General features: G+C 37.3%; 1 protein-coding gene across 10 annotated transcripts in view; it reads left to right on the top strand.

Moving 5' to 3' along the window:
- The first annotated feature begins 356 nt into the window (after positions 1-356).
- Positions 357-26,174, top strand: part of LOC114178499 (protein RRNAD1) — a 31,576-nt gene continuing 5,758 nt past the window's right edge. Inside the window, exons 1-12 of one of the 10 annotated variants that reach the window (XM_028064467.1) lie at positions 357-574; positions 659-754; positions 3,429-3,512; positions 8,649-8,723; positions 8,902-8,982; positions 9,492-9,631; positions 9,946-10,185; positions 10,472-10,646; positions 17,035-17,118; positions 17,954-18,131; positions 18,331-18,536; positions 18,915-19,034. In XM_028064467.1, the coding sequence (XP_027920268.1) occupies positions 452-574; positions 659-754; positions 3,429-3,512; positions 8,649-8,723; positions 8,902-8,982; positions 9,492-9,631; positions 9,946-10,185; positions 10,472-10,646; positions 17,035-17,118; positions 17,954-18,131; positions 18,331-18,536; positions 18,915-19,028 (1,596 nt within the window). In that variant the 5' untranslated portion in view covers positions 357-451 and the 3' untranslated portion in view covers positions 19,029-19,034. Of the gene's footprint in view, positions 575-658; positions 755-3,428; positions 3,513-8,648; positions 8,724-8,901; positions 8,983-9,491; positions 9,632-9,945; positions 10,186-10,471; positions 10,647-17,034; positions 17,119-17,953; positions 18,132-18,330; positions 18,537-18,914; positions 19,128-26,174 lie in introns of those variants that run through there. The other 9 variants (XM_028064457.1, XR_003603335.1, XM_028064484.1 and 6 more) reach the window with 9 other exon arrangements.

Raw genomic sequence — 26,174 nt, forward strand, 5'->3', positions numbered from 1 at the left:
AATATATGCTAGTGATCTTATTATATTGGAGCATTGTTTTCAAACAATAAATCTGATCTTGATGCTGATATAACTATTTGTATTTAGATTCTCTCCCAAATATATGTATGTGAACTTTTATCACAAATGCTGGTGGTGTTAGTACAAAAAATATATAGGTGATGCATGACAATACCATGTTTATGTTTGTAAAAGGATTAAAACAGTACACTCTTTTATTTAATTAATCTATTTATTTTGATAAAAAAATTATGTGCGGTAATTTTTTTTTTTAAAAACGAAGATCAAATCTAAAAAAATAATTAGTTTTTTTTAAAGATAGTTAAAAAAATAACCGGTGAATTACAGAAGAATAAAGTTACTGCTTTCAAATAACGTTCATCCGAGTGTGCCCTAAACAGCGGAACGGAGAAAGGGTGACAGTGACACAGTGTCACACAAGCTGGGTCCGATGGGTGAGTGCAGGTATTCATGCAAGAGCGCTGTCGAGACCCTGGCATGGATCAACGACATTATCCACTTCCTTGCGCCTTATTCTTCCTTAATCGATGCTCATGTTGTCAATTTCTTCAAGGTTCATCTGAATTCCATTTTTCACTATTTTTTTTTAATTTGTAATTTAATTAAGTATAAGGAAATGGTGATGATTGAATTTCAGGATAGGCTATGGGAGAATGTTGACGCCGAATGGATCGAGTGCCTGCGCCGTGAACCTGTTCAAAATCTTCTGCTCATACCTTCTGGTGCAGTTCAGGTTGCTTTTTCCAATATTATTTTTTCTTATTTATTTATTTGTATTTCTCTGATTTAGGTTTACTGTTTAGCAATATTTGCTGAAATGCATTCTTTGTTGTTTGAATTACTTTATGCTTGCTTGCCTTGTTGATATAGATTATTTTTAATCCCGTTTTAAGAGCTCGGGTTTAAATTTAGTATTTGATTTGGGGTGCTTTGCTTAATTTGATTATGACTACTTGTTATTTTTGCATTCTGTGTTTTATAGCTCCGAAGTGATTTGGCTATGTTTGGTTTCACTTCTTCAAAATCACTTAAGGAAAGGAACTTCGGTATAAACTATAACTAACGTATATTGTGAAAATAGTCAAAACTAGGTATAGGGTTATTTTCCTCCTATGTAGAAAATATACATAAGGTAATATATTTATAATGAAGAATAATATAAGAAAGTATGGGCTATGCCTAAATACATATAATATTGTAACTAACATATGATATTCTAACTAACAATATTTAACACTCCTTAATCTGGTGCATAAAAATCGTATGTACCAAGCTTGTTACAATAAAATCAATTCTAGGTCATCCTAAATACGTAGTGAAAATATCTGCTAAATTATCACTTGAGTTAACAAACTTAGTCCCGATGTCTCTAGATACAATCTTTGCTTTAATAAAATGACAGTCAATCTCAATGTGCTTGATCTTTTCATGAAAGACAAGATTAGAGCTAATATTAAGAACAACCTGATTATCACATATAAGTGTCATTTGAGTGATATCTCCAAATTACAACTCTCTAAGTAATTGTTTAAGCTAAACAAGTTCATAAGTGGCTTAGGTCATAACTCTATATTCTGCTTCTGCACTAGATCTTGCCACAACACTTTGTTTCTTGCTCTTCCAAGAAATCAAGTTACCTCCAATAGAAACACAATATCCAGAAGTAGATCTTCTCTCAAAAGGAGAGTAACAATGATACCCCTTTTGTAGCCGAGAATATCCTAACAAGACACATTTAATAGCCTGAGTAGAGAGTTTATCCAATCATGAACAAAACATATACAACCAAACACACGAGAGGAACATGAAAGAGAGTATCATTTGGATAACTAATGGAATAAGGAACCTTAATGTTGAGAGGAGAGGACGACATTCTAGTAATAAGAAAACAAGCAATTAAGATAACATTGCCCCCATGATGGACAAATACATTAGCACCAAGCAATAAGGTACAAGCAGTCTCAAAAGTGCCTATTTTTTTCTCTCTACAATACCATTTTGTCAAGGAGTGTGAGGACACAAATAGATTGATGTAAAATGCCATGTGAACTTAAAACTCTAGAAAAATTAGAGAACTATTCTTTGGCATTGTCACTCAATAACTTTTAATTACTTCTCCAAATTGATTTTTAATTTCGTTCATAAAAGATGTAAAGATAGACAATAATTCAAGACGATCTTTCATAAGACAAATCCACGTGCACCTAGAATATTCATCAATGAAAATAACAAAACACCTAAAACTAAAAGATGAGACACGACTTGGTCCCCAAATATCATGATGAATAATGGAAAAAATAGAATTAAACCTTGGTTCAAATCTTTTTGGATAGAAGATCTAACGTGTTTACCTAACTGGCATGACTCACATTCTAATAGTTGAAGACTACAAAGTTCAGGGACCATTTTTTTTCTTAATTTTGACAAGTGTGAATGTCACATACGATCATGCAAAAGTTTAGTAGATGGAGAAGCAAAACAAGACACACCTGGACTAGTTCTAAAATAGTACAAACCTCTAGATTCATATCTTTCTCCAATGAATCGCTCTGTATTACATTTTTGTATAACAAAGGAATTGACATTAAAGGTTTTGAACAGTTTAAAGACTTGGTTAGTTGACTCAAAGAAACAAGATTGAATGACAAGAAAGAACAAAAAGAACCAATTTTATATTTAAGGAAGGAGAAAGTGAAACCTGACCAAATCCTTAGGAGGAGATTTTAGAGCCATTGGCTAAGGTGATAAAATGAGGATTTTTTGGAAAGGAAAGAAATGAGAACAATGAGGTCCATACAATTTGTCTACTGAAACTTGTATTGAGTTTGTCGAATTTGATGAACTTGTAAACTGTTAACAAAATCCTTGAGAAGACCATGGACTAAATTGATTTGTTCCAAGCTTGGTACATACAATTTGTCTACTCTAGCTTGAGGGGGAGTGTTAGAATAGGTCTTAAATTGGTTTTATTGAAAAGTCGCTGTGTGCTGTACCTAGGACTATAGATATGACCTTTCTTATTCTTTTGTCTTCCCTCTCATTTGTTGTATCTGAACTACTATTTTCATTATAAATATGAAAACTTCAGAGAGGGGAATTATGCTATGTGATAAATTTTCTTTTCCTTATTTTTATCTCAAGTGGCTACTAATCTTTTGCTGAAGTTATTTGCTTATTTGGGACAAAATAATTTATTTGGATTTAATGGTATTTATTTAGTGAACAATATTTTTAAGGGTTTTCTTAGACTGATATGCTACAGGATTGGATGTATTTTTTGCATTTATGTTTTTTTCTTCTTATGCTTGTCGTATGTCTCATGTTTGCATCTTTCTGACTTTGGACATGTTCTCCTTTGTTAATAATGATATATTTTCTCTGTGCATGTAATAAAAATTTGGTGGCAGTATGAATGGCCAACTTCTCTGAAGGAGTTCATCCTTAAATTAAGGTCTATGGTATTTTGTCAAGATCAAGCAGATATGAACATGGTATGTAATCTCTTCCTTGTTACTCACCTTTACCATGGTAAAATCTGGGCTATATCTGGTTGATTGCAAATTGTTGAGAAGAAAGAAAATAGGGTTTGAGATTAATCTCCCTTGTATATAAACCACACATAGGGATTGATATTGGGATTAACAATATCTAACAATATCTTAATAATATCAAACAATATCTAAACAATATCTAAAACTCCCCCTCAAGCTGGAGCATACAAATCGTATGTGCCAAGCTTGTTACAAATATAATCAATTCTAGGCCTCGTATAGATTTTGTAAAAATATCTGCTAACTGATCACTTAAGTTAACAAACTCAGTCTTGATGTCTCCAGACATGATCTTTTCCCGAATGAAATGACAATCAATCTCAATGTGTTTGGTCCTCTCATGAAAGGCAGGATTAGAGCTAATATGAAGAGTAACCTGATTGTCACACACAAGTGTCATTTGAGTAACATCTCCAAATTGTAATTCTCTAAGCAATTGCTTGAACCAAACAAGTTCACATGTAGTTGATGCCATAGCTCTATATTCTGCTTCTGTACTGGATCTTGCTACAACACTTTGTTTCTTACTTTTCCACAAGATCAAGTTATCACCAATGGAGACACAATACCCAGATGTAGATCTTCTATCAGAAGATCCTGCCCAATCAGCATCTGAATAGCAAACAACTCTTGTATGGTTATTAGAACCCTATAACAATCCTTTTCCAGGAGATCTTTTAATATACTTCAAGATACGAATGACTGCATTCCAATGATCTTCACATGGGGAATTAAGAAATTGGCTTACCACACTGACTGCAAAGGAAATGTCAGGATGAGTAACAATAAGATAATTCAATTTTTCAACCAATCTTCTATACTGCTCAGGATCAGATATAGGCTCCCCTTGATTTGGTTGAAGTTTAGTATTGAGATTCATGGGTGTATCAACAGACTTTGAACTCACAAACCCAGTTTCCTCCAGAATATCCATGGCATACTTTCTCTGAGATATAACAATACCATCATTGGATTGTGCCACCTCAATATCCAAGAAATATCTGAGTTTGCCAAGATCTTTGGTCTGAAAATGGTGACAGAGATGTTGTTTCAACTGAGAGATGCCATGGTTGTTACTCCCTGTAAGAAGGATGTCATCAACATATACTATCAAGTAAACACATCCAACACTCAAGTGTTGATAAAAGACAAAATGATATGCTTCACATCGAGTCATACCAAATTGCTAAACAACATTGCTAAACTTTCCAAACCAGGCTCTAGGAGATTGTTTTAGGCCATATAGGGATTTGCGAAGACGACATACCATTCCAGAAGACTCCCCTGAGCAACAAACCCAGGAGGTTGCTCCATATAGATTTCTTCTTGCAAATCACCATTGAGGAAAGCATTTTTAACATCCAATTGATAAAGAAGCCATTGTTGAAGAGCAGCCATGACGATAAATAAACGAACAGAAGCCATCTTTGCCACGGGGAAAAGGTATCTCTATAATCCAACCCAAAAATTTGAGTATAACCTTTGGCCACAAGACGAGCTTTGAGGAGATCAATAGTACCATTAGGTCCAACTTTGACAACAAACTCCCACCTGCAACCAACAATAGATTTCCCAGACGATAACGAGACCAGTTCCCAAGTTCCACTGTTATGAAGAGCACTTAGTTCATCTGTCATGGCCTGACACCAACCAGGATGGGCTAAAGCTTCACGGACAGTTTTTGGAATGGTCACAGAAGAAAGAGAGAAAAGACATGTATAAAAAGGTAATGACAAGCGATGATAACTCAAAGCAATATAATGGGGAGAGGGATTATGGGTAGAACGCATACCTTTTCGGAGGGCAATGGGAATGTCAGACTCAGGTGTCAAAGTCGGAGGAGACAGAGTAGTTGGCACTTGAGTGGAGTCACATGGTGGTGGTTGTGATCGATTTCGATGACTATAAACCTGAAAAGGTGGTGGAGGAGAAGCTGATTGTGGAGCAGGAACCGATGGTGAAGAAGACACAGTAAGAGGGTCACAAACAATAGGAACATTAAAGGTACTAGGAGAGTTGTCAGGACTGGATGGAGTAAGAGGTGGAGATTGACTCTTAAAATAAAGGGAGAACTCATCAAAGGTGACATCTGCAGACACAAAATAACGGTTAAGAAAAAGAGAAAAACTTTTGTATCCTTTTTGTGATCTTGTAAACCCTAAGAAAACACACTTATGTGATCTAGGTGAAAGCTTGTCAAGACCAGGATTGAAATTATGAACAAAACATGTAGACCCGAAAACTCTTAGAGGTAAGGGATGAAAAGGTTCATGAGGGAATATAATGGAATGATGTATGGTATTCTTTAAAACCGAAGAAGGCATGTGATTAATGAGATAACAGGTAGTAAGAATAGCATCACCCCAAAAATGTTCAGGAATCTCTCCATAAATTAAAAAAGTGCGAGTTGTTTCAATAAGATGTCTATTTCTACGTTCAACTACACCATTTTGATGAGGGGTATAATCACAAGAAGTTTGATGCAGAATACTGTGAGAAGCCATAAATTGTTTAAAATAATGAGAAAAATATTCACAACCATTATCACTACGCAAAACTCTAATAAGAACACCGAACTCAGTTTTAATTTCATTAAAAAAAGATTGAAAGATATGAAATAATTCCGAACGATGTTTCATTAAAAATAACCAAGTACATTTGGAATAATCATCAATGAAAGTAACAAAGTATTGAAAACCTAAAGTAGACTTAAAGCGGCTAGGACCCCAAATGTTGTGAACCAAGGCAAAAGAGGACGAAGCATCACGTGTGACACTACGAGGAAAGGAAGTACGACTATGCTTACCTACTTGACACGACTCACATACCATACGGGATAACTTGAACAAGGCAGGACAAACTACTGTAACTTTGCAAGGGTTAGATGACCTAACTGAGCATGAAGAAAAGGGGGAGACTCCATAACTGCACTAACGTGTGTAGAAGGACGAAGATGATAAAGACCATGAGACTCACATTTTGTGCCAATCACCTGTTTTGAACTCCGGTCCTGTAAACACACAAAATTGTTGGTAAAAGAAATAACACAATCAAGAGAACGAGTTAGACGACTGATGGACAAGAAGTTAAAAGGAGACCCAGGGACATAAAAAACATTATCAATGGTTATAGAAGGAAAAATTTTAACAGTGCCAACACCATGAGATGAGACTCTAGAACCATCAGCCAGTATAACAGAAGGTAAAGGATTAGGAAAGGATAAAGAAGAGAACAAAGATTTGTTACCAGTAATATGATCAGTGGCTCCTGAATCAAAAACCCAAGGACCAGGAGAAGATTGAGTCAGACCATCAAAAGATGTACCTGTGTGAGCGATAAATGCAGTGGAATTAAAAGACTGTTGATCCTTATACCATTTGAAAAATTTGTTGAACATAGCAGGTGTATCGGATGAAACAGAAGAAGGAGGATCCCTAGTAGACGAAGGTGGGGAAAGGTTGGTCTGAACAGTTGCAGCAGAGCGAGGAGGACGACCATGCAATGCATAACACCTGTCAATGTTGTGACCTTGCTTTCCACAATGTTCACACTCATGTAATGCATAACAGTTGTCAATCTTGTAATCGAGCTTGCCACAATATTCACACTTAGGACACCCTTTTCCCTGTTACTGAGGGCGAGTTCGATCATCACAGTGAGATGCCAACGCAGAAGAATCATCAACAAAAGCAGGTGTATCAGTGTTGGGTTGTTCTGGTACACGCAAAAGAGTAGAGCAGGTTGAATTCAAGGTGGGGACAACCGGGGAACCCAAAATTTGATCATGAATATGTGAATATTTATCAGCAAGCTCGTGTAATGCGTCGAGCATGAAGAACTTTGGGTGTTGCTCGATCTCCGTGGCAGGGTCGGGAGAGGGAGGCAATAACTCATTGAACTCATGAAAAAGAGCATGAATTTTGCCCATATCAGTCATAGAGGTTTGATGTTTAGAGGAAATAAGATCCGCAAATCTAGAACATACACCATAGAGACGTTGAGTATCATTGGTGTATAATAACTTGGCATGCTCCCAGATTTGAGCACATGTTTCGTAGGAACGAAAAAGTTGCTTTAACAAAGGATCAAGAGTACCCTTGAGAACCACACACAATTGAGCATCAATGGTTTCCCAACGGTTGGCCTCAACATGAGTGGGAGTAGGTGCTTTCGGGGCAAGATGATCAACATACCTTTGACTCTTAAGCCATAATCAGACATCTGATGACCATGTGACATAATTAGGGCCAGTTAACTTGTCAATGGATAAGTGTACATTAACAAAAGGGCTTACACATTCTATTTGGTTGTTTTGTTTCTTACTATTATATTATCACGGGAAACATAATCCATTGATTACAGATTTACTGTTGGGGCTCTATATGTGGCAATGCATATTATTCATTTATCTTGTGCTACTTGTACTATGAGAGTGTCGATTGGGCTTATTTACACTGAATTTTTTCATGCCCTTTCCATTTGAGCTAATGAAAACTTGGTGACAACTAATTGTTGGAAAACCATCTTAGTTTTAGTCTCCCTATCCCTCCTTAGTTGCAGTCTCTTTGGGGGTTGCCTTAATTGCAACATCAAGTGTGGTGATTTAGTCCTACATCAATTAAGGATAGTTTTTAAGTTGAACTTATAAAGCTTAGACAACCCTCACCTTATAAACCAGTTTTGTGGAGGTTGAGTTAGGTCCAAACCTATAATCAAGATTACTTCTTTTGAACTCCAAAGTAGGAAAATACTTGAGATTAAAGTAAAGAAGATTTAGAGTGAATTTGAGAGTGTGTGTTTTGAACTCCTCTCAAGAGTTTCATATTTATAATATCTTGAGATACATCTGATACACTAAACATAAGAGAATTCCAGAAGACATTTGTAGGAACTAGGTTCAGCATAAAGCCCATAGCACCTAAGAATAAATCCTATTAAAGATCATTTATTCTAACAAAAATCATTTTAAAGATCTTATATAATTTTGTAATCAAGCTATATTAGTCTGGGATTTCTGCTTAAGAAGGTTTTGTATCTCATAATCTTGATTTATATAAATTTGTTCTATATTTGCAGGCATTACCTGGTCTGCAGATGACTTCACTTAACAGTGTTCTTGCCCAGGGCATGAATGTAAAGAAAAAACATGAAGTGAGTCCCTGGCTATCAAATTTTTACAATTGCCTTCTTAAAGAATTTCCATGGTCAAGGTTTTTTCTGGGATGAGATTTTTGGCAAACGAATTTTGAGTTGTGGATTTCATTTTCCTTTTGATCAATGAATTTGTTGCATTTCAATATAACAGATAAGAAGATTTTCATGTGTGCAGGTAGAAATTCTTTCAGCTGTTATAAGTACAGTTGCAAAAGGTGTGAGAGCTGATGCCGTTGCTGATGTTGGTGCTGGTCAGGTGTAGATTCATTTTCTTTTGCTTACAGTTCTGTTAGACAAGATATGAACCCTAGGTATGATTGACAAATCAAGGGACATTGCATGGTTAGAAGTAATCCTCTTGTTTTAAAATCCACAGATGCAGTGATAGTTGCCTCAGTGTCGGAAGTTAAAGTTGGAATATTGGTTGAATAGTGACGATAAATTATCTCTTTATTAAGTGATTCGTTGGGCATATGTACTTAGTGCTTGGTGGTCTGCATTAGATCCTCTAGTTTTGAAATGGAAGTCTATTTTCTCACAAGCTCAATTTATGACTTCATTTAGTGACAGTTTTTGTCTTCTCCATTGTCTCTATCAGCTTTGTCCATATCAGAGATGAAATTCTGTATATTGATTGAGAAGTGTTGTAATTTTTTCTTGCGCTAGCAATAATTTTGTTGCCTGAATTTTCTTCTTTTTGTTTACTTATTTTAACTTTTTTTTTTAAACTTTATTTATGTGATGCATATTACTTCACGTTTTCAGGGTTATCTTGCACAAGTACTTGCCTTTCAATATCAACATCCTGTCATTGCAATTGATGCATGTTCTCATCATGGGAGGGTTACTGATGCACGGGCAGCACGGATTAAAAAATACTATACATCACAGATGATAAAATCTGGGTATGTTCTTCAATCTTCTTCTTATTGACTGTAATGTGACCTTATAGAGAGTAAATGTCTGACTATATGATAAGACAAGAAGTGAACATTTTGCAGGTTAGTTTTCTATTGTAAGTTTTAATTTTCACATTGTGAATTTATTATTTGAAATAAAAGAATCAACATGGGGATGTTAGTATGTGTTGGGGACGACAATAGCAGTTCAGATATGCCTTTTGTATTTTTTTAAAGTTGACCTCATTGGGTTTTTTATTTCAGCGCCAGCAGTTATTTATTGTCATTATGAGAATTTGTGTTTATTTGTTTTGCTCTAGATCAGGCTTTCGGAGTTTAAATGTGCCAAAGACAATCACATGTAATGTTTTGTCCATCGACTCGTTAAAAACCTTGGTTGAAATATCTTTGACTGGAGATGATGTTGAGCAATCCAGGATAAAGGCAGAAAATCAAGAAGATCTAGGGAAACTAAATTGGCATAGCAATGCAAACAAAAAGTCTTCAATTGTTCTTGCTGGCCTTCATGCCTGCGGTGACCTTTCAGTGACTATGCTAAAGTGAGTTTCAAAATGTGTTTTCTTTCAACCACGGCTTTTAACTCAATTGTTTATAGTTTCTTTAGTTAGAATGGATTTTTTTTTTTTTTTGGTTCTCAAAATAGTTATAGGATGTCATACTGACATCTTTTGCCTTTAATTACTTCGTTAACTTTATTATTGGTATTACCCAGTATAAAAAAATTAACGATTAACGTTTTATGGCATTGCCAGTGTTTCTGTGTCTGTTACTTTATATTATCCGTATTCTGTATACTTGTAACTCTTGGATTCATTTTTCTATTAGGACTTTCTTAGAGTGTAAAGATGTTAAAGCTGTTGTTAGTCTCGGTTGCTGTTACAATTTATTATCTGAAGAAAGGATTGAGGATGGTGAATCTCAGTGTGGATTTCCAATGAGTCATGCTGCAAGATCCACTAGCTTATCACTTGGAAAAAGTGCACGTGATCTGGCTTGCCAGGTACTTGATCTTATTGGTCCCACTTTGACTGTCCCATTTATGCTGGGGGGGTGGCTGGTAAATGGTCAAAATTTAACGAGTCTATTGGCAAGTAGCTCCTTAGGGTCTGTAAATTGAACATACTGTTTCTTTTATTATTTCTTTTAAGAATGCATGTTTCCTTTTATAAGAAATACAAAACAACCGAGCTTCCTTATTAGGGGAGGTGAGCTACATAGATCAAATGACACCAGATATTGTCATATATCATGTCTATAGACAAGTTATTGATTTGTTGTCTAAATCTTCTTTAATCGTTTCTCTGCCTTTGCCTATTATGCCACTTACTGTAGTTTCCTTATTTGGGCTTCCACAAGTCTTCTCTGCACATGGCTGAAAAACATAAGGCAAGACTTTACCATCTATTCTACAATAGGTGCTACCCCAACGTTTTTCCAATATATTTGATTCTAATCCTATCTCGTCAAGTGTAATTATCTGCTCATCTAACAAACAATTGATCTAATACTACACTGTGTATATTCTCATGTTCATTTTACTGCCCAACATTCAATTCTATTTATTAACACAATATAAAAGGCCTTATGACTACGTAGTAAACTTTTCCTTTGAGCATACCTTTTTTCTTTATTAACACTCAAGTTACACCTCCATTTTGTCCATCGCACATAAACCCTACAGTTTACTCTCTTTATTTCTCCTCTTGCAGTACCTTGGACTTTAGATACCCAAAATCTATAACTTGTGAGGGTTATTCTCCTTTGTGCTAGGAATGTGTCACCTCTTACTAAACGTACATTTCATTTTGTCTTGTTTTCAACTTATGTGAAAGCAATGCTCATCCAAAACTCGTTTTCACATCTCCCACTTCCCATTTATTTCCTCTCTTGATTCTCTGGCTAAAAGTATATTGTGTGGAAAAGGCATGCATCCTGGTGATAGGAAAATTTTTTAGGACATTTTGTGTTCTCATCCTTGCTTTATTTGAATTTATGCAATACAAAACTTTTTGTCTCTCTACGGACTTCCACAAACCTCTCTTGGCACCTGATTGCATGCCTTTTCCAAGTTAATAAAGATAAGATTTAAATATTTTGGATTCCTTTGATATTACTTAATTAAATGTAACAATAAGTATATATAAAAGTTGGTGCTGAAAATTCCTACTTGACATTCCGTGCCCAACGTTAGCAATTTCCTTAATTGAGGCTAGCATTTTTTGGTGCCTCTTGCTTTAAGGCGTTAAAACTCTATGGTGCCTATCACCTTTGACTACATTGAACATGCAATGCAAAGTTGGATATAGTACACTACAATTAAGGCTTGATATATGATGTTTCATTGTATATTTGTATTGGAGATCCTTCATCAACCGGAGTTATGGCCAAATTATAATATATAGTGTAAACCTCACCATACCAAGTTTGTTTTACGAGTGAGTTAAGCTTAAAGTTCACTTTTTAAGATGATAAAAGAGCTTATGCCTATCCTAGTAAGGTTTGTTGTGTCACTTGCCATCTGGTCCTCCTCTATTTCCAAGCACAATTGATTGTTGTGAGGGGACATGTTAGAGATCTCACTTCAATTGGTGAAATGGCGAAATTCAAGGTTTAATTGTGGTTAAATCTGACTTAATATCATATTATTATTATTATTAAATAAATATAATATTAGGTTTATAAAACTAAAAAATAAAATATAAACATAATTGGAATTGATTCTTAACTTTCAACATAAATATTGTTGTTAGTAGGATATTAAGTGTTCTACTAGAAGTTGCTAGAAGTTGTTAGAAGGTTCTAGAGATCTCTTTATAATTATTACTTTAGGGTTAGACTTTTCTATATAGAGGTTAATGTACTATTTCAAATGAATCAATTGAATAAGAATGTTCCTTCTTTCATATTTTCAAGTTGGTGTCAAAGCTTTTGCTTAAAGTGCATCCAACTTGTGTTTTGTCACTGTTGTTGCGCCTCGTTTGCCGTCATTGGAGCCAATACTGGAGTTGTCGTCAGACCTTCGATGGAACCGTCGCTAGACCTTTCGTCGTAGCTGTCGCTAGACCTTCTTCAAAACTGTTGTTGGACCTTGTGCCGGAGATACTACCAGACCTTATGGTGGAGCCATTACTAGGTGATAGAGGTCGTACCCCACCAAATTAAAACAGATTAAATGTAGTATATGAAAGTTGAACCAAGTCGTCTCCCAACGACCAATGTTTTCGTCCACAACTTAATTTCCAAAATTACACACAACACCAAGGAGGGGTTTGATAGATTCGCACAAAACTTAATTTGCAATGCAAAGTAATTTAATAGTTGTATAAAAATACAATGATTCCTTGATTCAATTGAAAGTCCACCAATCACAGATTACCAAATTAATTGTTCAATTCCAATTTGCTCTCATGAACCCTAAGTAATCAACTAAGCGAAAATTACCATGGATTCATTATGTCATTAAGCACAACAAATTTCAGGCAATTAACACCCACAGATTAAAGCAAGTTGTGACAAAACCAATAAACATTAAACATGAATACGAGCCATTAATGTGCACAAAATACGAATTTGAGATTAAGCATGCATCAAAAATGCATTTTATCATGAAAACACAACCTGAAACAAAGTCAAATTCGAACACAACCCAGAAACGACCAACAATCCCATGGTTTCATTTCAATTTTGTCAAGGAATCAATGCAAAAAGTTAGTTCCTCATGGAATCCGAATTAGGGTTGAATAGAAATTGCGATTCAACCATTCAAATGAGTATAAATTGATGCAGGAAACCTAAATTGGTGCAGGAAACGAAAATGTGCAAGGAGAGAAAGGGGCAAGAACGAAAACAGCCAACAAAACGTTAAATGCTTCATTGTAAATGTTACCCAAGGTGCAGAAAACGTGAATACAACCAATAGGTGCTGTCCATGACTCATAAAACGTCAAAAATGAGTGGAAAACGTGAAAAATAGACATGTGTCTCCATGGGTCACCTTCAAAGCTTCAAAAACCTAAAAATGGAGAGTGGAGAAGATGATCGTGGCTGGAAAACGAAAACTCAGCCTTCCTATACGTGGTCACATCACCACAGATTCACATAATTACAAAAATGTCATTCTGCCACTAAGAATTACAAAAATGCCACTATGGGCTAAAAATGCCGACCCAATGACATGGATGGGCTGACTGACATGGCGCAGACGTGGCAATGATGTGGAAATCACGTGACAACCTTCTCTTGACCTTAAGATAGATGTCCAAGCTCCAAAATTTGCTCCATATAATACCTATAAATAATTACAGACAATAATTAGACCAATTAATGCCAAATTACTCAAAATTCGGAATAATGGCCCAATGAAGCCCAATTGAGGAAAATGAACTAAGAAAAGACAATTAAGCACTAAACAACTATCAAATGGGTACACAAAGGTTAGTGGAATGGAGGAAAATAATGACTTATCACTAGGGCTTTTGCCATTGCCATCACTAAAATTGTTGCCGCCATCGCCATTGCCATTGATGGAGTTGTTAGTGTTACTGTTCTATTTTATTTAAAATGGGGCTAATGAATCCCTATCATTTATTTAAGCAAGGCAACTCCACTAAGCAATGTTGATATTTTAACTTCAGAAATATATGCACTACGTACGTGCTAAAATTGAACGTTTAGAATCTCTCATGGAGTATATCAGTATGTCACCTCCTGGTACTTGCTCTATGGCCATGAGATGGTTCCTGTATGAAAAGAAATGAAAGATGACTCAACAAATTCAAAAGAACTCTTCCCTTGAAGCCGAGGACCTAGTAAAAAGATTTTGTTTCATAAAAAATGTTGGAAGTCCACATCGACTAGAGATAAGACAATTTCATAGTATATAAGTGGGTGCAAACCTCACCTTACAAGCCGGTTTTATGGGGTTGGGTTAGGCTTAAAGTTCACTTCTTAACATGGTATCAGAGCCATTGTTTAAAAAAGCCTATCGTAGAGAGATTTCTGTTTCTTGGACATATAGTTCCACTCGCTATCTTGGGCCACTCCCGGACCACCCATTAATGTCTAGTCCCACGCACAAGATGTATATATCTTGACATGAGGGGTGTATTGGAAGTCCCACATTGACTAGAGATAAGACAATTTCATAGTACATAAGTGGGTGCAAACCACACCTTACAAGCCAGTTTTGTGGGGTTGAATTATGCCTAACAAAAAATAACATCCATGGAGGTAAAAACTTTTGACTTGGAGGATAATAACAACGATATTCCTTTTTATTAGATGCATAACCAATGAATATGGACAAACACAACACATTCGAACTTATGAAGATTGGAGAGAAAAGGAATAGATGGAAAGAAGGAAGACATGGACTTAATGAGACTCAAACCATTTAGAACCCGAGGGGGTAATTGGCTAATAAGATAGACAGTAATGAGATTTACGGACATACATTTGGAAAAGAAGTGCCCATGCTGTATCACCTTAAGAAGATGCCTGTTTTTTCTCTCAGCATTGCCATTTTGTTGTGGTGTGTCAAGACATGTGGGTTCATGAACAACACCATTCTCAAAAAGGAATTCAAACATGTCATGATTAGATATTCCCTTCCAGATCGGAACACAAACATTTCATTGACTTTCCAAGTTATGTTTTTTTCATATGGAAGAATCTAACAAATAAGGTAAAAACTTAGTACATGGGTACAATCTGGAAGAAATCCATGTAACATGGGTACAATCATCAATAAAAGTGACAAACCATTTAGTACCAAATATACTAGAGTTTGATGTAGGTCCCCAAACATCAGAATGAACCAAATCAAAAGAATAAACACTCTTTGCATTACTGAAAAAGGATGGATGACCTAGATGATGGTGGACGACCTAGACAGCGGCGAACGATGGTGGAGGGAAGCAGTTAGTGGCGAACAGTGGCGAACAACAGCTGCAAACAGTGGTGGACAACAGTGAACAGTGCTGGACAGCAACAGACAACTGTGGATAGTGCCGGCTAGTGGCGAACAAAATGAGACAGAAACCAGTAGAGCAAGACTGACCCACTTTGATACCAACTTAAGATTAAAAAGAGAGAAAATATGTTTTGGAGAGCATGAGAGACCCCTCTTATGATCTTTCTATTTATAATGGAAAATCCGATACAAAGAGAGCATGGAAGATCAAAGTTTTGTACTAGACACCTAGGTACAACTGATACATGTTTCCAACCCACTACTCCGTACTTAAACTTAATGATTAATCTAGCACACATTGCTTTAACACACTTTAATAATTACATTTAATAATTACTTGATGGGAGAAGCTCCTCCAAGCTATATGACTCAAGCCAAAGGGAGACTTCCAAAAGGGTGGTGGTTTGCAGAACCTTGATGGTGGTGGAAATATGGTGCCCATATGGTGGTTTTTATGTGATGAGATGATTTCTCCTCCTCCAAACTATATGACTAAAACAAGGAGGAGAGGTTAAATGAACTCTTAAATAAGGGTGGCTAGAGGAAACCTAGAAGGGGTGCTCTAGCCTTGGTGACATAAAATGAGTAGTATGGCACGACACCTCTATTTATAAGCTTAGGTGTCTCCAAATTGTAGAAGCAAAACCCTAATATTCTAACTTGGAGACCTAGGAAAAATCCTCTCCATTAGGAGCATGACACATGGCTACTACTAAAGAGAAATCCTCTCCATTAGGAATATGCCACATGGCAAGAGCATGTGTCTTACAAAAAAGACCAACTTGGAGACCACTCTAGCCAACGACCCACAAGCTTCTAGAAGGTTTGTGCTCCAAGCTAGGGTTTTTACCCTAGACCCATGTGTCTCCTTAGGGCCAATTCCTTTAGGCCCAAAACCCTAAACTACAACCCTAGGCCCAAATACATGGCCCAAAAGAAAACCTAGACTACTTGGCCTATTATATAAGGTCAAAAGTAAAACCCTATACTTCTACGCCCATAATACAAGGCAAAAAATAAACCTAATCTAATAAGTACTCACTAATGGCCCATGATGATAGGAGTTTAGGCCCACCTTCCACATATGACTCAAACTCTTCTTGAATGTGCTTGACCATGGTTAGGGGGTATGCCATCATTACATCCTAGAGTATGATTTACAGGAAAGAAGTTACATGTAACAATTAAATATTTGTAACATAATGCCATTAGGAATCCTGGGGCCTTTTAAAAATCACTGCAATCCTTTGCAAAATTATATGTATATAACCCTCTATTTTAGCTAATTTAGAAACAAAGAGGCAACTTGCATGTAAATTGGCCACAACTTTTAGCCATATGTATTTCTGACATTGAAGTTTTCTTGATTAAGTCATGTGGGAGAAATTTACTTCATTGTCTATGTTTATCCTATTAGAGTGCAGAGAGGTGGAGGAGCTTGGACATGCATGCTGGCATTCACAACTTCGAGTTGCATGCTTTTCGGGCTGCTTTTCAAATGGTACCAAATTATAACTTTGTTTTGTATTGTTAAATTTTAACTTACCTTTTCAATCCTCTTCATCTTATTAATTTAAAATTTTAGCAAAAAATGTAGATACCTACCTTCGTCAATATACATTAATGGAATCATGCCTCATTCTAGTTTTCATTATGTCTTGCGTAGAGATGCAAATAAGCAAAGCTATTCTTGAGCTATTTGGGTTTGATTTGTTAATATCTCGCTCAAGCTTATTTGTTAGTTAAATAAACAAACCCAAACTTTCAATTAGGCTTGGATTATTTAAATGAGTTGAACCCAAGCTTTAAAGCTTATCCTTAAGGGCTCATGAATACCCGTTTATAAACATACGAAAACATGCATGAAAGTAGTTATATATATAAATTGACTAGAGATATGACTAGAGATATGACTAGTTATATATATGGTATACTTGCTGGAGAGTCCACATTGACTAGAGATATGACTAAATTATAATATATAAATGGGTGCAAACTTCGTAAGTCAGTTTTGTAAAGTTGAATTAAGCTTAAACTTTACTTTCTAAGAGGGTATTAGAGTCTATCGTAGCTAGGGTTATTAGACCTATCATGTGAGGGAATGTGGGGAATACCACAATGACCAGAGATATGACCATATAAGTTGGTCAAGAACTCACCTTACAAATATGTTTTGTGAGGTTGAGTTAGATTGAGTCTACCATTTGAGAATAATATTCATTCTGCTACAATCGGTGGATATAACCCCTGTTTTTTGAATGATTCTTTATTAACAGTGGATCTACACCTAATTCACATCGTCTCCTGTTAATTATAAATATATATTGTTCCTGAAGGTTCTTTCTAAATATTATCCGGAAATTGTGATGAGTACTCCTTCAATTGGGCGTAAAGGGAAGGCTCTTCGTCGGCGACATCAGAGGAGATCTGCAGAATCCCAGCTGCATCTTAAAGGAAGTACTTCCCACACGAGACAAAAGTTCCCTTCCGAAGCTCCTTTTGTATCAAAGACTGGTATTTGAAATTTTGAATCGTATTCTTTTTTACAATTTATGACTGTTATTATTGGGAACTCCTTTAGAAGCATCGCAGTTGCATCTTTACTTAGCTCATTGGTTTGTCTTGGCTGTTTAGTTCTCTTATTTTTTTTATACGCCTATAGGAGGATATCTTTAGTTTGTTCTTTGTATTGTGCTTTTTCAATGTGTTACAGACTGGACTTTGGGTTCGATATCAGAGATACAGAACTTACCTAGTGAAATTCCTTGTAGTGAAGGGGCTGGAGGTGAAGGGATTAAATCTGATGACAAATTTTTACATTTTGAGAATTTCTGTCAGTCTGGATTGTCTCATCTTGGAATTAAACATTCACATGATATAAACCTTGAAGGCATATGGAAGGAAGCAGAACCATTTGCTGTATGTCACTTTCAATTTATTATGTTATTCAAACTATTGTCATCTTAGAGATAGTAAATGTTTCTTTACTCTGCCTAGTACTGTATTTTCTTTATAGCAGTTTTCTTGAAGTTGCTTGTATATGATTTTCTGTTTTGCTACTTTAAAATATTGTTATAATCAATAGGATTTGAATTTGGTGCTGTATGATGAAATGAATAATTGCTCGGTTGAGAATGCCAAACTTTTATCGATAGGCAAAAATGTTGAGTGCATTTTATAGTTAAGAACTTCTATATGTTAATTGTTTTAACTTCAATATTACTTAGATTAGTTAGCTTTCAAATATTTGGTCTTTTTGAAACTTAATTCATATTTCAAGTGGTGAATGGTATGTAGTGGTGGCTAGGGACGACTTTGGTAAAAATCCCAACTCGCAGCAGGAGCCCCAATGGAGGAATAAAGCTCAGTGCAGGAAGACATCTACAATTGTGGAGAATTGTTAGAAGATAGACATATGTTGAGTGACTCTGTCCATTTCCTTATTCTGATTGATCATGTTGGAGATCTCATTGACTAGAGATATTATAAAATTACAACATATAAGTGGATGCAAACCTTATCTTACAAGTCAAGTTGATCTAAATTTAAAATCTACTTTCTGAGATGGTATCACAATATTTTCTTTGAGAAATTCTCAAATCATCCCTTGAACTATACAACTTTTGTACCATGGAAATAGCACAAGTATTCAAGATGTTTGTCTGAAACTTTTGAGTAAAATATTGTTCTAATTGGACAATGCTCTCCTTATCATTGTTTGTGATAAAATTGTTGTCTATATATACAATGAAATAGATGTATCCTTGAGGTGGAATGATGATAAATGATCAACATCACTTTGATCGAGAGACCTACATAGACGACATACCATCCATGTTAGATGACTCCTAAGAAATAAATCTAGGTGGACGACATACCATATCAGATGACTCCTAAGAAATAAATCTGGGTGGTTTTCCATGTAGACATCTGATAGAACACTTGAGGAGGGGCTGATACAACATGAGAAAGATGGTGAAGAAGGCCATGTTAGTGGAAGGCCCAAGATATGGAAGGTTTACTTTAGGAGGAAGAAAACAGGCCCAGGGAATCTTAATTAGTTAGGAGGGTAATGACGTGGCAAAAGAAGACAAGTATTTGAGAAGGGAGGAAAGAGAGAGGGGGGATACGGGAAGTTTGTTATGAAATAGGGTAAGGAGAGTGATCTCTTTGGAGGAGTCATAGACTCTGGAGATATTCTATATTGTCATACCACCGTTTTGCTCATTTTCACACATTCAATAATACAGTTTCCATACACTATCATTTGCTGTGCTGTTTTGATTTGTTTTTGTGGTCATAGTTCTATCACTGGTCCGACCTGCCGGATACCTGCGAGGAGAGCTAGCGGAGTTAACCTTTTTCCATGCCACCGAAGATGTCAGATAGAGTGGAAGTATTGGAGGAGCGTTTGACGGCAATGGAGGCTTCAATGCGACAATCGTTGGTGGAATTTCGTCAATCTATGTTGGAGGAATTTGCTAGATTGCATACTGCAAGAAGTGAAGAGCGGGTTTCATCGTCTCCAGAAATGGAAGCGTCACCGGAGGAAAGGATGACAGCGAAAAAGGTAGAATTGCCTTTATTCGACGGAACTGACCCGGTGGGATGGATTACGCGCGCAGAGACTTATTTCGTGGTTCAGGGGTCGAAGGAGGAAATGGAGGTGCGATTGGCTAAGTTAAGCATGGAGGGGGCCACTATCCATTGGTTCAATCTTCTCCGCGACTCTGGTGAGGGGTTGACTTGGACGAAGTTAAAACGAGAGCTGATTGGGAGATACGGAGGTGGTCGAAGTGACAATCCCTATGAGGAACTTAAGGACTTGAATCAAACAGGAAGCATAGAGGAATACCTGTCGGAGTTTGAATTCATTTCGTCCCAGGTATCACGATTGTCGGAAGAACAATATTTGGGATATTTCATCGGTGGTCTTCGACCGGAGATTCGAAGACGTGTTCGCACTTTCAATCCTATCAACCGCTTAGAGGCTATGCGAATCGCGAGGAACGTAGAAATTGAGTTATATGGGGAACAAAGTGGTAGAGGAGTCGAAGGACGCATGGGAAGAGGAAATCAAGGATGGGTTTCGAATAACCCAGATAGAACTGGTATCGGGTCGGGTTACAACCCAAATAAGATGGGTATAGGAGTGGGTCCAAGTGTTAGAGCCCAATCCAAAGGGTTCTCAAACGAAAGTGTGGCCCAAGGAGGGGCTAGAGCTGCTGGATCACCCATACAACGTGCTAATAGCGATCGATCTTCTCCATCAGAACGAAATAGGGGTACTAAACATCTCCCTTATTCCGAATTAATGAATCGTAAGGCACAAGGGCTCTGTTTCAGATGTGGTGAAAAATATCATCCATTACACAATTGTGCAGAACGACAGTTGAGGTTGCTTGTGTTGGGTGATGATGAAACCGTGAATGAGGAAGGAGAGATTATCGCTAGTAAGGAGATGGAGCAAAAGGAAGAGTCCACATTGGACTGCGGAGCTATGGGAATGTTTGGAGGAGTGGAGATAGGTGGAAATGAAAGGATTATTCCTTCGACCTTACGCTTGGAAGCCTCTATTAATGGAGTTTTTGTGGTGGTGTTGGTTGACAGTGGGGCGAGCCACAACTTTATATCTCCTCATGTAGTGGCAGCTTTGGGATTGGAAATGGAGAATGAAAAGCCTATTGGAGTGCAGTTGGGTGATGGCCATAAGATACCCACTTTGGGTAGATGCAAGCCCGTGAAAATCCAATTTGGAAATTTTCATACTGTTGTAATTGTTGAAATGTAATGTTCTTTTATTATCATGTATGGGATCCCTTCTTTAGGGTTAGGGTTAGGACTGATGACTCTTTGTATTCTGCCTATTTTTTCTTATATAAACAATGGTAAAACAGTAACAGTGATAGTTTTTCACTATTTCATCTTCTCTAAACCTCTTCAAGTTGGTATCAAGAGCCAGAACATCTTCTCTGGTTCCTCTTCACTGTTTGTCACAGTGACTGTCGCCATCTTCCGCCACCGTCCGCCGTGCCGTCCGCCGTCGCCGCCGTCGCCGCCGGCGTGTCTACTCCGGCGAAGTCAGGGTTAGGTGCGCCTCGAGAAGCGCAACCCATCCCCGCAAGTCACGTCCCTGGAAAAGGGCACAAGACATTTTTGCTAACGACATTCAGCGCCTCTTTGATGCAACTCAAAGAGTAGCCTCACTCAAGCAAATCAATCATGATATGGTTTCTCATATAGGAAAGGCTAGGGCTGCGGTAGAAGAATTGAAGAGTTTTTTTGTGGCTGATTCATTAGACGATATCAATAAAAAACTTGATAAGTTTTACATGGTCTTAATTTTGAGGAGCCTGCACTCGAGTTTTGATCATGTGCGTGATCAAGTTTTAGCTGGTGATCAAATTCCTTCAATGGACAACTTAGTTACTAGACTTCTTCGTGTACCTACCTTGGTCAAAGATGAAAGTTCAATTGATGTTTTTGAAACATCAGCAATGGTAGCACCACGAGGAAGAGGAGGAGGTCGGAGCAACCGTGGAGGACGTGGTGGTCGAAGTGGGCGTCCTCAATGCTCATATTGTAATAGAATGTCAACTGCATGCATTTCTCAATCTGTGGAAGGTCTTAGTCCATGGATTCTTGATTCAGGTGCCTCTGATCATGTCTCTGGTAACATTTCCTCATTTTCCTCCATATCCTCTCCCAAAATTCCTCATTTTATTACTGTTGCAAGTGGATCCAAAGTGGCATCTCAAGGAATTGGCAAAGTTTCTTTATCTCCTTCACTAAATTTAAATTCTGTTTTGTACATTCCTCATTGTCCTTACAATTTAATCTCCTTGAGTCAATTGACTCGTTCCTTAAATTGTTCTGTAACCTTTACTGCTAATTCCTTTGCTATACAGGAACATGGTACGGGTCGTCTGATTGGAGAAGGACATGAGTCACGGGGACTTTATTTCCTAAAACCAAGCTCCTCGGTATCTTGTTTTGCAACTTCATCCCCAAAACTTTTGCATGATCGTTTGGGTCACCCAAGTTTGTCCAAGTTGAAGTTGATGGTTCCAAGTTTCAAACACATTCAAGCCTTAGATTGTGAATCGTGTCAGTTAGGAAAGCATATTAGATCTTCCTTCCCTAGAAAGTCTGAGACACGATGTAATTTTGCTTTTTCTACTATTCATTCTGATGTTTGGGGACCAAGTCGTGTCAATTCTTTTGGTTTTAACTATTTTGTAACGTTCATTGATGAATTCTCTCGTTGTACTTGGGTTTATCTAATGAAAGAAAGATCTGAACTTTTATCCATATTTGTGTCCTTCTTTAATGAAATTAAGAACCAATTTGGGAAGACAATTAAAATTCTCAGAAGTGATAATGCTAAGGAATATTTTTCTGCTGCGTTTTCCTCATTTTTATCTTCCCATGGAATTTTACATCAGTCCACATGTCCTCACACTCCACAACAAAATGGCATAGCCGAAAGAAAGAATAGACACCTTATCGAAACTGCACGCTCTCTCATGTTGAATACTAATGTTCCTGTTCATCATTGGGGAGATGCAGTCCTCACTGCTTGTTTTCTAATCAATAGGATGCCTTCTTCTTCTATTGAAAATAAAGTTCCTCACTCGATAATTTTTCCAAATGATCCTTTGTATCGTGTCTCTCCACGTGTGTTTGGATGTACTTGTTTTGTTCATAATGTCTCTCCAGGTCTTGATAAACTTTCTGCAAAGGCTATTAAGTGTGTCTTTTTGGGATATTCTCGCCTTCAGAAAGGGTATAAATGTTATTCTCCCTCAACCAAAAGGTATTATATGTCTGCTGATGTTACATTCTTTGAGGACACACCTTTTTTCTTGTCCTCCATGGAGGAGAGTTCATCTGTTCAATAGGTCCTTCCTTTACCATCCTGTGATCCCTTGGTCATTCCTGAAACTCAACCTCCCACTCAGAATGACAATGACATTGTTCAACCACCTCTTCTCACATATCAGCGTCGCACTCCAAGGACTCCTTCCTTGCTTGAAGACCCCTTGGACTCAAATCCTTCTCCACCAGATTCTCGAATCATGGATCCTTCATCCTCTTCGTCTTCTCTTGACTCCGATCATCCTTGGCCTATTGCCCTTCGAAAAGGTATTCGCTCTACTCGTAATCCACATCCTATTTATAATTTTTTGAGTTATCATCGTTTGTCTCCTCCATATTTCTCTTTTGTTTCCTCCTTGTCTACCATTAAGGTTCCTAAGAATGTTGATGAGGCACTTGGTCATCCTGGATGACGACAAGCCATGATTGATGAAATGCAGACACTTGAACACAGTGGGACTTGGGAACTTGTCTCTCTTCCTCCTGGTAAGAAGCCTGTGGGCTGTAGATGGGTCTATGCTATTAAGGTTGGTCCTAATCGTGCTGTAGATCGACTCAAAGCCCGTCTCGTAGCTAAGGGGTATACTCAGGTTTATGGCCTTGACTACTGTGATACTTTTTCTCCTGTGGCTAAAACCAGTTCTGTTCGTCTTTTCCTTGCTATGGCTGCCATTCGCCAATGGCCTCTGTATCAGTTGGACATTAAAAATGCCTTTCTTCATGGTGATCTGGAAGAGGAGATATACATGGAGCAACCTCCTGGGTTTGTTGCTCAGGGGGAGTCTGGGTTAGTTTGTAAGTTACATCGTTCTCTCTATGGCTTGAAGCAATCTCCTCGAGCTTGGTTTGGTAAATTTAGTCGTGTTGTGCAGAATTTTGGATTGAAACGTTGTGAAGCGGATCATTCAGTATTTTATGGTCATACTTCTCCTGACAAATGTGTTTATCTTATGGTTTATGTTGATGATATTGTTATCATAGGAAATGATATCACTAGAATTGCTCAATTGAAGAACCATTTGTTTAACCACTTTCAGACCAAAGACCTGGGTCGTCTTAAATATTTCCTTGGCATTGAAGTGGCACAATCAAAAGAAGGTGTCATTATTGCACAGAGAAAATATGCTCTTGATATTTTGGAGGAAACAGGCCTGACAAATTGCAAGCCCATTGATAGCCCTATGGACTCAAATCAAAAGTTAACAAGAGATCAAGGTGAACTTTTCTCAGATCCAGAGAGATATAGAAGGTTGGTTGGAAAACTCATCTACCTTACTAAGACCTGATCTTTCTTATCCAGTGGGAGTTGTAAGTCAATTTATGCAAAATCCCCACATTGATCATTGGAATGCTGTGATTCGCATTCTCAGATATGTGAAAGGGAACCCAGGACAAGGATTGTTGTATGAGAACAAGGGAAGTACTCAAGTTGTACATATTGTGATGCAGATTGGGCTGGTTGTCCAATTGATAGAAGATCTACCACAGGGTATTGTGTATTCCTTGGAGGGAACCTTGTTTCTTGGAAAAGTAAGAAACAAAGTGTTGTTGCTCGATCTAGTGCAGAGGCAGAATATCGATCTATGGCTCTAGCTACATGTGAACTAGTGTGGATTAAACAACTCCTTCAAGAGTTGAAATTTTGTGAAAATGAGCAGATGAAGTTATGTTGTGACAATCAAGCAGCCCTTCACATTGCCTCCAATCCGGTGTTTCATGAGAGAACAAAGCATATAGAAATTGATTGTCATTTTGTTACTAAGTTTGTCGGCTCTAATGAACAACTTGCTGACATTCTAACTAAATCTTTAAGAGGGCCTAGAATTCAATTTATATGTTCCAAGCTTGGAGCATATGATCTATATGCTCCATCTTGAGGGGGAGTGTTGAAATGTAATGTTCTTTTATTATTATGTATGGGATCCCTTCTTTAGGGTTAGGGTTAGGACTGATGACTCTTTGTATTCTGCCTATTTTTTCTTATATAAACAATGGTAAAACAGTAACAGTGATAGTTTTTCACTGTTTCATCTTCTCTAAACCTCTTCAAGTGTAATACCGCATGTGTTGGAATTAGGAGGGCTGGATATGATATTGGGAGTAGCCTGGTTACAAGAATTTGGTAAGGTGACTTTCGATTGGAAAAACAGAGTTATCAGTTTTAACTGGATGGGATACCCAGTGGAATTACAGGGGCAGAAAACAGAAAGGAGATGTCAAATAGAAATGGTGGCTTCTTTGCAAAGTTTAATGGCCCAAAGAACACAGAAAAATTATCTAGGTATTGACAGGGGCTTGTCTATTACACAATTGAATGAAGTGCAGCAAGTGTTGTCCACTTTTCAAGAAATTTTCAAGGAACCGAAAGGACTACCTCCAGCTAGAAAGATTTCTCATGGTATTGAACTGTATAAGGAGGTCGGACCTGTGAGTGTGCGACCTTACAGATATCCGTATCATCACAAAGAAGAGATAGAAAAACAGGTGAGTGAATTGTTACATCAAGGAACTATTAGGCATAGCGCAAGTGCTTTCTCAAGCCCAATCATTCTGGTTAAGAACAAGGATGCTTCATGGAGGATGTGTGTGGATTATAGAGAACTGAACAAGGTAACAGTGCCGGATAAATACCCGATTCCTGTGGTGGAAGAGCTATTGGATGAGTTGCATGGAGCTGCT

Source organism: Vigna unguiculata, chromosome 1 (assembly GCF_004118075.2).
Source record: "Vigna unguiculata cultivar IT97K-499-35 chromosome 1, ASM411807v1, whole genome shotgun sequence".
NCBI classification, from domain to species: domain Eukaryota; kingdom Viridiplantae; phylum Streptophyta; class Magnoliopsida; order Fabales; family Fabaceae; genus Vigna; species Vigna unguiculata.